The sequence below is a fragment of the Dromaius novaehollandiae genome, chromosome 1 (genome assembly GCF_036370855.1).
Source record: "Dromaius novaehollandiae isolate bDroNov1 chromosome 1, bDroNov1.hap1, whole genome shotgun sequence".
NCBI classification, from domain to species: domain Eukaryota; kingdom Metazoa; phylum Chordata; class Aves; order Casuariiformes; family Dromaiidae; genus Dromaius; species Dromaius novaehollandiae.
In genome coordinates this window covers 59,713,443-59,728,286 of record NC_088098.1, presented here as the reverse complement: position 1 = coordinate 59,728,286, position 14,844 = coordinate 59,713,443, and the positions used below count along the sequence as shown (strand labels likewise).

The 14,844-nt window shown below is 37.9% G+C and overlaps 1 protein-coding gene across 3 annotated transcripts in view; it reads right to left on the bottom strand.

Moving 5' to 3' along the window:
• The window catches only part of KIAA1549 (KIAA1549 ortholog), a 152,730-nt gene that overhangs the window by 58,750 nt on the left and 79,136 nt on the right, over positions 1-14,844 (bottom strand). For all 3 annotated transcript variants that reach the window (XM_064514007.1, XM_064514018.1, XM_064514011.1), the window contains exons 4-6: positions 9,825-10,002; positions 7,978-8,108; positions 6,496-6,679 (exon numbers count right to left, since the gene is read on the bottom strand). In XM_064514007.1, the coding sequence (XP_064370077.1) occupies positions 6,496-6,679; positions 7,978-8,108; positions 9,825-10,002 (493 nt within the window). The remainder of the gene's footprint in view (positions 1-6,495; positions 6,680-7,977; positions 8,109-9,824; positions 10,003-14,844) is intronic.

Below are 14,844 nucleotides of genomic sequence, written 5' to 3'. Positions count from 1 at the left end.
TTTTATGAATAGAAAGAATGAGGCACATAATTAAAATGACCTGGTCGGTGCCAGACCACTATTTAGAATGAAGATACCACGTTTTCAGTTCTAGAACTAGTATGTATGGCACTACTACTTGTTTCAGAAATTATGACACATACTTGTAGAGTAGCTGACCTCTGTCAGTGTACCCACTCAAGCTTCATTTTCTAAAATCCAATCTTTTGCCCCTCAAAAACCTTTCAATTTTTTGTTAATGAAAGAGCAAAAGAATCACTAGTTATATTATACCTTTTGTTTTTATAGGTTTATAAATAATCCTATAAAAAATAAAATGTGACATTTTCTGAAGTCTTATTCCACCTTTATTTCAGTAATAGCACCACTGGTTTCAAGAGTATCACTTGGGAGACACATCGTCACTTAATCTTCAGAAGAGTATCAGAATATAGGCCTTTATTCTGAATAGGAGACATCAGTACTCTGTACTCCGACCAGGATGCATCAAATTTCTAAGACTCAGACACAAAAAAACCCCACTCCACAGTCCACTTCTTTTAACACATTTATTTTTGGCATGCTGCTGCATGGTTCTTCTGAGCGTTGCTTAAAAACTGGTGTGTATTTGCTCTGCTTATGCAAGCGTTTACTTCAATTTAGAAATACAACCCGAACAACAAAAGCATAAACTAAACTGCATCTATGGTTTCCAAAGCTTGGGAAAAGCAAGATAAGAAAATCAAAAACTTTCAAATGGCAATACAACTTTGAACTGCTAACAGTTGTGGGTTTTTTTCTTCATTTAAACCACAATAATGTTTTGCTTCGACACTTAATGTGCTCTTCATGCTTTTTCTAATTAGTACTTGAAAATGATTTAATTCATGCAAATTGCTAGATGACTAGTCACTTAAACTTTACATGGAATTAATGAAACTTAAAAATAACAAGTCTCAAGCAGAAAATCTTAAAACTAAAAAGGAGGAAGTACTCTGATCATTGGCAGCTAAGTCTGGGTTCTAAAACCTGACAAAGGATGCATGAAATGAAGGACACTTCCGAAATTTAGACAATGGTAACAAGTCAGAAAATCCAATTCTTTCACCATAGGTCACTCAGTGTCACACCAATGCACATGTGGCCAGAGCCTGAGCTCAGCTGGAGGCTCAGCACTACAGGAACAACATATTTGCCAGACTCCTAATGCCCCCTAAGATCTAAAGATTAAAAACAGCATAGACTGATTGTTATTCTGAGGGGAAGATTGGACAGAGAAAATGCAATTGTAAGTTAGATTGTGGCTGGTCTACTAATGACTATAGATGCATTAATGAAGCACACACTATCATAATTAGAAGATCCTAATATGCATTCCTGAAGCGCCATACCATGTAATGGCATTGATTCAATACTGAGTGAAACAGCAAAGGGGCACCTAGTGATCCAGAAACCTCTCAAAAGCAGTCTGAAGCATACTACTCTGGCAACATGCACTCTGGCAAAAGCTCTAACAAGGACATCTCTGGTCTCTTACATAAAGACATGTGGGACCATGCATGATAGAACTGGTACCATACCGATCATTCTTATTTGTGGTACAGGGAGGAACTGTAATAGAAAGCATGGAGTAAATGCACATTTTTGAATGAGAGAACATCACTTGAAAAGTAAGATTCCATGCAAATATTGGGTTGTGGGTAACACTAAAATGATTTATCTGTTGAGAGTCTGATCCAAAACCCACTTGAATAAAAATTGCCAACAATTTCTGCAGTCTTTGTACCATACCATATGATTTTATATTAACCTATTGACCTTGCAACATCTCCAAGGTTTCTGAAATAGATGCTACTCATTAAGGTGCTACTTACAGCACTGAAAAAATAGCAAGAGCCAAGACAACTCACTCTACCTTAAGCCATAAAAAACCCAAAGATTTATTCCAGGTAAGGTCACAAAGGCCAATATCCTTCATCTAGTCCATGGCTAGCCTTTGGCTGCCTCAGAGACGTCTTCCGGCCATAAAGAGATACTAAATATATTCCTTCCTATTATTTTTAATGAACTAATGCCTAGCGCTTAGACTGGGGTTTCTTTTTGCTGACATGTAATTCCTGGCCATCTAACCAAATGAGGTAACAATCTAAAATGTGAGATGGAAGGTGGACAGGGCAAAATTATTGGCAGGAAGATGTAAACTGAACCTTTTAGTATAGGTATGTTGCTGAAGTTACGTAGAAGTCTCTGAAGAAAACAAACAAACAAACCACCCCCCCGCCCCAAACCCCTCTGTCAGGCCACATACAAACCCAAAGCCTGGAAGTTTTCCTGCTTAGAACAGCCCTATTCCTGCACAGAATAGTCCATTCTGTCAAACTGACAATTTTTACTATTACCTTTGTTCTAAATGAGTGGGAAAAATCTGACTAAAAAATCCTAATTGTTAACGATGTACTGCACAGGGACAACCTACCCCACTAAAGGTATAAACGGTACATATAAATGATGTGAAAAACCTAATGAAAGGACTGTGTGTGAAAGGCAATGCAAAGTGAACAAAAACTAGGGAGCAAATATATTAAGGCTCATATTCAGGATATCAAAGGCAAGGTTTCACTTCACTTGGCCTAACAATGCTAAGCTACAAGTATTACACAAGTAGCTTTTCCTTAATATGAATCAACGTGAAACCCCTGACAGCTCAGCTCACATACAAATCAGTTCTTTTTCTTCAGATGCAGATTCTAATAAAACTTCTGAAAGCCTTCAAAAAATTGGGTCACCACCAAGAGCATTAAGTGTTGCTGGGCCTGATAACTAAGGAGCAAATGGCATAGGACAGTATGGAAAAACATTTTAAATTTACATGTCAACATACCTTCCAAAACTCCTGAAAATTTTCATGTTAAAAGGGTTGTAAATAATTTGCACAGAACAAAGCAGCTACCTGTCAAAAGAAGATCTTTACAGTAGCTCCCCTACTATATCACTGCTCTGTAGACCATGGGAGAGTGAGAAAGCAAGATAGTTCAGGGCCTAGGGAGCCAAAAGTATTTAGGCATCTCACTGCCAAAGTACTTTGAGGATCTGGCTCTTGGTCATCCTCAACAGACTGCTGAGTAAGATGTCTCATGAACGATCTGCCCAGTGCTGCTGAGCCTTTGGGCATGATTGCTGGCTCTGAATACCAAAGATCTAAAATCCCTTGGATCAAAATTGTTTCACAGCAACAGTGCAAAGAAACTGCAGAAACAGCTAAAAATAACAGTGAGGTTGCCTTGTTTTATAAAAATGTATGAACTACATTCATGCTTGCTGACAGACAGACCCATAACTCTGAGCAAACTGAGAAACTGTGTTCCCACTTTGTTGAGCTATCAAATGGCACCATGTCTGGTGTTCCAAAACAGTGAACATAAACACCTTGAAGCACTACGGAGATTGCAATGGAAGAGTTCAAATCAAAATGAGTTGTCCTGCAGTTAGCTAAATCCACAGCAAATGGGTTGCTCAAGTAATATGCAAGTCAAATACTGACAAGATACTCCTTATGAACCATATCCACCAAATTCTCAATTTTTATACATCCCAGACTTTAGGAAGATCTTATCTCTCCTAAAAAAAAAATTCATTTTAGTGCATTTACTTTCATTTTAATTTACTAAATGTATTTCATTTTATTTCATTTTTATTAATTCAAAATTATATGTATTGAAAATTTAGTCTAGACAAATTTGAAGGCTCTTCAAAATTTCACCATTAAGCAAACTAAGAGACACCAACAATGTCAAACTCTGACAAAGATCTTTGAGGCAAATGCTATGCTCTTCTTGGCAGTATTCATTCAATACACCATGTCAGCAGTTAGGCCAGGTCATTGAATGCAAGGGTGCATATATATAGATTGGTTGGTTGTCATCATCCTTCTTAACGGAAATGTAGCTCAAATGAAGCATACAGCACAAATTAACCCAAAACAACAGCATTCGTCAAAAGCTCCAGAAACGAGTCTGGGACAAAACATTTATCGTAAAGGACTTAATCACCATTGACGATTAAGTCTGCCTTCCTACACTAAGGGTTTGTTTGAGGATTTGAGGTTTGGAGGTGTTTGGGAGATTTGCTGGCAGATTGGGGGGGAAGGAGAATAATTTAGTGTTTGATGATAAGCACAGTCTAGATGCCGAGGCTGGAATTTGCAAGAATGGTATTAGAACACTGCTGGCATATTTGTTAAGGATTGCAAATCTGAACAAACAAACAATTCCTGAAGCTTCAGATAAAAAGTTAAAGTATCTCATCCACATGCTTGGATATGCTGCGGTACATACAGAAACTAAATGTGCCAGGGAACAGCAGCCAACATCTACATGAGTTTTTTGCAAATCCTCACAGTAGTCAGGCAAAAGGAGAAATTCTAATGGGACCATTTTCTGTGGGTACTGTTCGGCCTTGTCACTCATTCTACTTTACAATTTTCTCATTAACTCATAAGCTACCATAGAGCTCTCCTAGCATCAGCCAGGATTCAGCCCCACTGGCTGGGAACTATAGGCATGCACATAACACATGCATAGTTCCTGCTCTGAGAGCTTAAAAAAATGAAAAATAAAAAGAAGTAACCTTCCTTTACATTTCTTAAGTATCATCAGGAAAAGAAGAAAAGGAGAACAGTGCAAATGCATGCTTAATAGGAATGCTTTTCCCTAACACCAGTCTGCCTTTCAGGATATATTGGCCCTGGTTGAAATTCTGTTCTCATTTAATTGCACTGTAGCAACATAGCACAATCTAAAAGATGGATTCTCAGCAAGGAGCAACCTGCAAATTCACTACAAATCACAATCTAGAGCATGCGGACAAAACTAAAAACTGTAGGACCAAATGTGTGTAAAGCTCAGAAAAAAACAAGAGACTAAAAATAATACCCAAGCTGCTAAAAATAAGCCCTAGGGCAAAGGTGCAAAAGATACCATGCATAGCGAACAGAAATGTCTTTCAAGCAATCGAGGCAACAGCAATATTTAATTTTAATTCAGTGAGAGATAAAGAACATAACCCACAATCTGAAAAGCTCTGTGGCCTCACAAGGAACAAAAGAAACGTTAGTTATCTGTGGACAAGGGTTCTGATTTTTCTCTTGCTGGCAAATCATAATATGCCAAGGATTTTGGTCCTAGCTCAATTAAACGCTGCTATCACTATACAGGTAAAGTTTATGTGAGACCAAACGAGAGCTGAATTGTTTAAAGGAAATGAAAAGAAAAATACGACAGCCTGCCACACTTTTTCAGTGGATTGTGGGAGCAGAGTGATCAAAATCCCCAAAAGTGAAAACAAAAAGGCTGCAAAAAACAAAAGTACACTTCCACTACTTCTAATTATTTGAAAAGCATCCTGCACCATCATTTTACATAGATTTAAAGGTGCTACCGAAAGCAACTGTTTTTCGTGGAAATTACTCTATTTATCATATCTTCGCTGACATACTACGGTACAGTAGAAAATGAACAGCAGCTGCCATTAGGCCTGAAATTCCATTAGACACTTGAGTGTGTAGAGAGAATCATTGCGTCAGGCCCTCAAAACATAACTCAGATAATTAAAAATCTGTATTAGAATGCACAATGAGGTAGGATAAACTGGGAATTAATGGACTCGATTACATTAATGCCTGCCACCAGGAAAGGCAGTACTGTACTCTCACAATCTTACTTATGTTCACTAGCCATTTTTGTCATGCAATAGTCCATCAGTGTGCAAGGATAAGTGTTGAGCTTAGAAATTTAGCTTATTTATGAGACTGAGGTCATGCAAAATATCTAACCAAACATAAGTCATAAAAACTGAGTGTCAGGCAAACTCTGCTATGTGACCATTCTCTGTTAATCTAAGTTTAGGATGGCCATGGACTGGAAAAAGTGACATGCAATGGAAGTAGTACGTAAGGAGAGAGACATGCTGGGGATATCTTAAAAGATAACAGACTACTTTAAAAAGCACTGCTACTAACAGATAACAAAGACAGACTGTATGAAAGCAAATATAAACTTAAGTTGCCAGTGTCCCAGGCCTACTAGAAGTCACAGAGCCACAATTAAGCATGGCACAGAACCCAAGGCACTAAATCTTGCTAAGAAGCAGAAAATGCCCCTGTAGACATATCCAAGGACAAACCTAGGATCATAGTTCACAGCAGTAATGATTGGAGTGACCTTTTATTTCTTTTCTCTTTTTTTTAATATCTAAAGCAAAACCAGGGAAAATGAAGCCAGGTTAGTCACAACTTGACCAGCGCAGAAAGAAAGGATGCTGGCAAAAGTAGTAAGTTATTGTGACACTGGTACACACTATCTGAGCAAAGAGAGGTATAGATTTGCTCTGCAAAGTTCCTGACACAAATGAGATATCTGAAGCTACATTGTAACTTATGTGCAGAATCACTTTAAAATTAGACAGGAGAAAAAACAATAAAAATAGTATTTTTCAGTCTTGGTAACAGCAAGTACTCACGTTCAGCAATTTGCTGCACAGGAAAGCCAAGATAGAAGCTGAATTCCACCACAGACAAGTTTCTTAGCTGCTCACTGATGTCAGACCCATTTAGAAAACCGTATCTATCTCGGATGGCAAAAACAATGCTCACAGGGCCCTGTCGAAATGCTACCCCAGCCCTACTCAGAGTTATATTCAGTATCTGAAAAACAAGATTGAAGCAAGGTTAGCAAAATCAAATCATTGTCATTTCCATTCCTTCCCTCACAGAAATTTTCTTCCTAATGTGAAATGGGACTCTACATCAGAACAGAGGAACTTCAATTCCAGATCAATTCAGCCTGCTAAGTCATAGAAGAGGCAAAGTCACACATGCATTCCTCTTCTGAGAGTTATCCTTTAAGGTCAGTTATAATCCATGATGACCTGAAAGCTAACTGCTCAAAAAATGATAGAAAATAATGCCCAAGAAGACAGTCAGCAAAATAAATCTAACAGTAAAAAAAGCTAAGGTGGATATCAATCTTCATGGAACAGACAGGAAGAGACCATGATAAAGAGACAGCACATAAACAGCTGTTCTCTTGGTGAAAACCTACTGCGCCGCACACTCCCAGACCCTAACAACGGTTAGAAGCCCATTTTGGCACCAATGTACACAGCAACTATGTTCATATAGACAAACTTCTTCCAGACAGGAAGTATTTAAAATAGAAGTTTGCTAAGTTGATAGTTCAAAAAGCTGTTTTGTATGATCTGTCTTCATTTTATCTACATGTATTTTGTCATTCAAATGCACTGTTCCAAGTACATCTCTATGCACTTTCAACTGTGTGTACTATAAAGCTTATGTTTTATTTTCTTCTATGATTTTATTTTTAGGGTACCATGAACAGGCATTTATGGTGCCAGTTAAACAACACAATACAATTTTTAGTAATTTTGGTATTACAAGAAAGTTGGATGTCACAGACATCATATACTACTATAAGCAGTATATAAGTATCTCTAGACCTCGTAACCAACTACCATGCTTGCTCACGTGATGGCAGAGTGCATGTAAGTTCTATATTCCTGAACAAGAACCCCTGAGCAGCAACTATATCAGACTGGCATCTTCAAACAAAACCATACTAGCCTCATTCTACTTTGTAATGGCAAGATATGATAAGAATGATTTTGACAAGGGCCGGGCAGCCTTTACTTGAAAAAGTATGAACACATTTATATTCCTATTATATTCATGAATGATTCTTGACAAAAATTTTCATCATCCTGGATCATCTTCTGAGAAAGCTTGAAACCAGAGGGATGTGTAGTGCCAAAGTATTTTGCAGGAAAAAAATTCTGACTTTATGACAAAGCACCACAGTTCTGCATGATCTAGAAAGCAAGTGGCAGCAATGAATACCTAACTCAGTATTACTGGTTGGGTAAAACACAAGACAACCAAAGGTGAGGAGAAAAAGGGACAGATACAAAACACTTTAATACTCTCACCTGCACAGTGAAGTTGTAGAAGTCCTGGTGATGTTTGCTCACCTCCATGAATGCCATTGTCAGTCCCTTCTCAATGCGCTGGCTAAAGTTACAGAACCCAACGTCCACGTTCCGAGGCACAAACTGAAGCACTGAAGGCAAAGGGTATATGTTATTGCTGCAGAGAAGCACTTCCATGAGAGAAAGAGAACAGAATAAGCAAGAGAATCCTCAGGCCACAGGGCTGTCACCTTTTCATGGAATTCAGGACATACACCATGAAAACCTTGGTAAAACTGTTGAAAGAAATGCATTTTGTACTGCTGCAGTAACTCTCTAGTCATTAATATCTGTTGTTGCAGTAATTAGATTACAAAAAGACTCTACAGACAAAATATCCACTATTTCCTCTAGCATACTGAAAGATCTTTGCTACACACAAGCTGTCTAGTTTTATAGGACTTCAACACTGAAACGGCCACACTGAAATCCACAGTACCCAACAGTTCAATGAAAATCTGAAAAATAACAACAAAATTCTTCATAGACTAAAATTTAATACTTAATCTGGCTAAAAGACTGCATATTTGGTCCATTAACACACATTAATATCAGTTTAACACTTCCAAATACCTCATTAGCAAGCATACTTTTAAAACTATACAGATACACTTTAAAATCTTTCTCACTTGTACATGCATGGGTTTGCACACATGTGAGTGAGAGAGAGAAAAAGGGAGTGAGAGAGAGAAAAGAGAGCATGCAAGTGAGTGGGCACACACACTTTTAACTACATGCACATCTGCAGATTTCCTGATAATATGTTCTTAAGCAAATGAATGCCATCATTACATTACAGAGGCTAGTATCAGGGTTATACGAGTATCGAGACCAGAAAACATGTCTGCCATCTATCTCTATAACCATGTTAAGCAGTGGAGAAAGACATCACGCTGGCACAGAGAAGTTAGGTATTACAGTACAGGTGTTAGCAGAGCAGAAACAGCACATGAAGCACACATGAATAAAAGCACCTATGTTGGAAATTCATGCAATTTCTGCTCATGTACTCCCCATTTACTCAATCCCTGTCACTACCTGTTTACTCAAAGTCACCCGGCCAGGTTAGTGTTTTTGTTATGCAAATACTGGCTGAAGATTTCAAATGATACCACTGGCTCTCAAAAACTATTTCATGGTTCATATCTTACTTTAGATTATTAGTAATCATGGACTTTACATTAACTACTGCCACAGAGCAGCCATGGAAAGCTGAATCCTACATGGGCAATCCTCTTGCTCACCAATTCTCCCACATCAGAAGAATTTGAAAAAGTGGCATTTAAGGTAAAGATAATTCAAAACTTGAGTCATGCACTAAAAAGTGGCTGCATTGTGATTTTATGACGAAATGTTTCACACACAAAAGTTTTTCTCTTCTTCTCACCTTTTCCAAAATGCTACAAAAGGTGCAGAACAGGGCACTGACAGGCAAAGAGCTACTAAAAATAAGCATATTTTGCAACATAAGAGCGCGGCTTAAAGCAGGACAAAGAATGCGAACTCCCTCCACTCAGTCCAGTAGTGAACCATCGGTTAAAATAAGCAAGAAAAAGAGAATACTTCTCCAGAAAAAATTCCTGGAACTAGTGAAATTACAGAGTTAACTGTTTAGAATGTATAATCTTTCTCAACCACAGATTCGACAAGTATTTTATTAATAGGCATGAATTAAGACTCTCAGCAGTAGAATGCAAGGTTTTTGACTCAAGCTTGCATACTTATTAATCACTAGACCATCCACAAGTGAAGAAGTGTGAACCAGTACGAAGTTGCATCTCCTCCTCCTAGTGTTAGGAACAACTCACCTGTCTGAACTTGGAATCTGTTATCTGGCACAGTGAAAGAAGGATGCAGTGAGAGGATCAGGGGGGCCTGACCACGAAGAAGACTGCTGTTCATAAGCACATTTACGACAGCCACTGCCGTGTAAACAAAAGGACCTGATGTCACCAAGAAAGCAAATTTGGGGGATATTTTATAAACCTACGAAAAAGAGAAAGAAAGTATCTTCAACATGAAATTTGGCAAACACACTTTAGACCTACAGACTCCCACTCATTTCAAAGCCACATCCTCAAGAGGCAGGCAAATGCAAACTTTATTTTACTTATATTTTACAAAGAGATACTAGAAGAAAAAAAAAAAAAAAAAAAAAAAAAAAAAAAAGCGCCATATCCACTAGCCTCTACTCCAGTATGCCAGAATGGTACCCTCCATGTGCAAAGCTCACCTGTCAAAATCTCTTCAGTCCAACACACTGATCTCAACACACCATGAGTTAACATACCGTAGCCTGTTATGGGTACCACTCCACCTAGTCTGCATTCCCTTGACTGCATAAAAGTTCCCACACAAATCGCTGGCCACTCACGGAATCACTTCCATAGCTCCTGCATGTCAAACATACTGCATAGCACATACATCCCATAATACGCACATATGATATGCAAGAAGCAAAATACACATAGCCTGTATTTTATGTGTATAATTTTTACAAACAAGCACACTTTTTCTTCTGGAGAACGCTTCTTCCCATTTGCTTATTATAGCACAGTTACTGCAATTACAATTTTCTTCTTCCAATTCATCTATCTCCTGACTTTGAGCAATCTTAGAAATCTTGAAAAGCTTTAGTCATTGTGTAAAAGAAATAAAATTGAAAGTTAAATATAAACCTAGGTTTAATGAAGACATGTTTATATGCCATCATTCTGTCACCTAAATAAAAACAAAGTGAAGGCTTTTATTTATTTAAACACATTGCAGTGTCTTCTCTCCCTATGAGGGTCTCTCAATATCACTCATTTCCCCAGCTTTTTTTTTTTTTTTTTTTTTTAACTCTCCTAGGAGTTTGCTCTGTCTGCCCAATGCAGTCACACTACAATACTTTGAGATGTCCAACATGGCGCCCTCACAAATCATCAATCTAGACCAGTCACAGAGGTTCTAATAAATCTGCACCTCGTAGATGGAAAGGCACTAGCACCTTGTAAGCTTTGCTCTGGTGAAGGGATATGTTAGATATCCTCAACTTCAAGATCAGCCTTATGGAAAAGCACAGTGCTACTTAAATCATGACCCACATGTTCCTTAATAGGATTTTTGCAGCAGTGTAAAATATTGGCAATTGCTGTTTAGATGAGACACCAAGCAGTCCTTTCCTGTCCTCTAAAAAATATGATGCATTTTTAAAAAGAACATCTTCACTGAAAGAAACCAAGTAGCAGAAAGACAAAAAAAACTCTCCTTGTTGTCATTATTCCTTCTTCTTTGTCCACAAAAGCATGCAGCATCCAGCTTTTATTTTAAATGGATTTAGACCCATAGCACTCCAATTTGTTTGATACGAATAATATGCACAGCTCTTTTCAGTTCTTCTTGCCTGAAATTTTATCCTTTTATCTCAGGATGGAATGATTTCTGTAGCTTCAGTTTGTCAAATGGAAACAGCATATAACAGGCCAAAGGAAAATTGTCCATTACTTGCAAAAGAGACTGCTTAAAAGGCAAGAAAAAGACAAATTAGAATTACAAATCTTAGCAACAACTTGCTGGTGCTTTCTAAAACAATATAGGCAGAGGAAGAGGGGCCCAGCGTAGCCTGCTTGCATTCACGTACTACAGTTTGGCATTTCAGACAAGAAAGCAAGCCTCTCATAAGTAACTCAGCTGCCTATATCTCTGATCTATACTCCAGTGCACCATGGATGCAATGAAAGCAGTCTACCCCAAACAGTTCCCTGAAATTTTGCATTGGCTTTTTAGTCTCAACAGCTAATATTCATGCTTCCCTTTTGCGACTCACTGTAGCAGAAGGGGGATAGTAACTCAGGAGAACAGATATTTTAAATATTTTAAGTGTGAATATGAGATAGGTAGATTACAACCACCATAGGCTCAAAGCAATAGCTATTTCTGCTTGAGATACTGCAGAGCTGTCTAGAGCGAGCTCTGAACAACCTAATTCAGATGCCAGAAATAATATAGCCATGCTAGCATGCTGCTCTCTACAAGTTAATTCACAGAGAAATATGGAAAGTTATCTAGGATAGACAAGTATAGCTGATGACTCTTGATGCATGAATGAGAATAGCTCCTCTGGGCACAGCTCTAGTGGTTCACAAACCCAGCCGTCCATTCAACCCTCTCTTGGAGGTTTTATCTCTACTACCAGAACAGTTAGATGCTGGCAAACTAGCTGCTCAACCACCACAATGCAGAGTCCCACCTATTAAAGTAAAGAACAACAAATATCCTATCTTAATCTGTTGGGCTATAAAGCTGCAAAAGCGCTCAAATGCCCCATGCACTTCTGAGCCACTCCCACAGCAGAAGCAGAAAACTTCAATAGAGTGCAAAGCCACTATACTATCTCAAGTTAACTTATGTCTTCTCCAAAGGGAAACAGCTAATCCAACTCTGCTGTTTCCAGGGCACAACCTATCTCATTCAGAGCTACCCTGACAGAATGACTGCTTCTAGAACAGAAAGTTTTTGAGCCAAAGTTTACTAGAGGCTAGAAGAGTAGTTGGGGAAAACATCACTGTATGCTTACTCTGTCCCCTATGCTCTTCCTTATGCACTTGCATTTGATCATTGTCAGATGAAATATACTCAATTAGCTGCACCTTTGGTACAATCCAATACAACTGCTTTTATTTCTACATACCACTGCATTATGCTGTGTAAACATCTGACAGAAAGCATAAATAATGGATTTCCTCACCCTCACCTTATTAAGTATTCTGTAAAGAATCTGCAGAGAGCGTTTAATTTTCTAAAGATGTACTACAAAGGTTGACTGGTCTTAAAAATGAAGCAAAGACTGTGCTCCTATACACTTTAGGATCGTAAGAGAACATTCTCACACCATTTTTACACACCTAAGTATTACAGAAGTCGGTGCAAGTACACATGATAGCATCTTTGAAAAAAGTATTTAACTGCCTGACTGACTTTAACTGCCTTAACTTGCCTTACTTTTAAGGCAGATGTTTACAATCTTTGGATTATAAACATTAACAGGCTAAGGACAGGTCTAAAAGTCATAATTAAACATAGCAATGAAGTGTGTACTTCTGAGTGTATACACTGAGGTATACATTAGACTTCAAGGTGAAATTTCCAAACCGCAAATGAGGCTGACGAAAATCTTTTCTCTGTTGGCACGATCTCCCTGGCATCAGAGGTTGTCCTGCCAGCAGAGCACTGCCAACACTATTTCTTTTTCACACCCCAGTGTGACAAAGCTAAGTCAACAGAACTTTGTATAACAGATCTTACGCAAGTGTCATAAGGTTTACACGATAGAAGGTTGACAAAAATTGCACTTGTTCAAACGATAGGGCCTTATTCTTCTGCAGATGCAATTCAGTGAGACCAACTGGAAAGAGAACACTAAAATTTCAGGTCATCCTCAGCTTATTGTAAGGAATTTTGCTAGAAAAAAACTGACAAAAGTTTTTTATTAAACAGGATTCAAGTCTGTCCCTCTTTTTTTTTTTCACTCCAACAGTTAATGTTTGAAACGATGAAGAATCAAAGACCCAAGCTTCAACTCTAAAAGTTGTGTGTGTGTTGGGGGAACATTTTAAATTCTCATTTCAGTGTAAAACTTGGTCTGTGTTTAAAATGTGTAATAGTTACATCCCCCGTTGCCATGGATTGTATTTTCAAAGTCTACATTACCACCAAGTTAAATTTAACAAGACTCTCTCCTGATTTACTGTGCATTACATCCCTGCACGGAAACATGATGTGTGAGCTGTAACTGCAGACAGTAAAAAAGTAGCTTTAAGAAGTGCACTACTTTACCATAACTCTCAATGTTCACTCCTCAGGTCCTCTGTACTCTTGACTAACAAAAGTCTAGTCTGTTTACTTAAGTTTAGTAATATAGAAGAATTCTCTTTAAAAAGTTGCATTACCTCGCCATTAAACACGCCAATATTATAGACGGTTCTTTATTTAAAATATATTTTGCTAGTACTTCACTGTTAGAGATGAAGACATTGGCTAGTGATTTTTAGGGCAAAAAAAACCCATACCAAAGACATCGCTAGGAGAGAACACATATGATAGCAGCATTGTACCGTTAAATAAGTATAACTGCTTCCACAGAGATGTTTTCTCCTTTTGATAAAAAAAAGAATTTGCAAAGAATGCACCTGGACTAACTGCATTATTTATAAAAGCGGTTGCCTTCAAGCAGCCTTAGGGCCAATATATCCTATCGAGAGCTTTGCAAGGCAATAGTGGACACGAAAGGAAGGAATTTAGAGGGAAAATATATAAAGATATAAAATATTTGCTCCATTCAACCTCCAAATATTTAGCAATGTATTTTGTCTTGTTGCTGCTACCATTAAGAAAGTAAGCACTTCCATATTATTGATGAATATATTTTATAAGGCCATTGATAAACAGTGTAGCTTCATCATCATAAACTTCTGACTTCAACTTGACTATGTCAACTTGCACAATCTGAAGATGTAACTCACAATCCAGAAGATAAATATTTTTTATTCAAAAAAATAAAAAGCTTATGGGCAGGTATTGATAAAGGAACTTAAAGTAAACATAACCTACAGCGGCAGCTTGTAAAATAACACTGCACAGAACAGGAGGAATAAGCATAATGTGTGGGGTTCCAATAATTGACTACAGACTGATGAATAAGTAAGAATTTCATAGAAATTCTTCCCCCTACGTTTTCACTAATCCTGGACTCCAGCTTCTCAGTTACTTTTGTCTGAAGTGAGTAAAAGGGGCTAATTCACCTTTTACCTTATTTGTTCTTCTGATTTCCTGAAAAAGCATTTATCC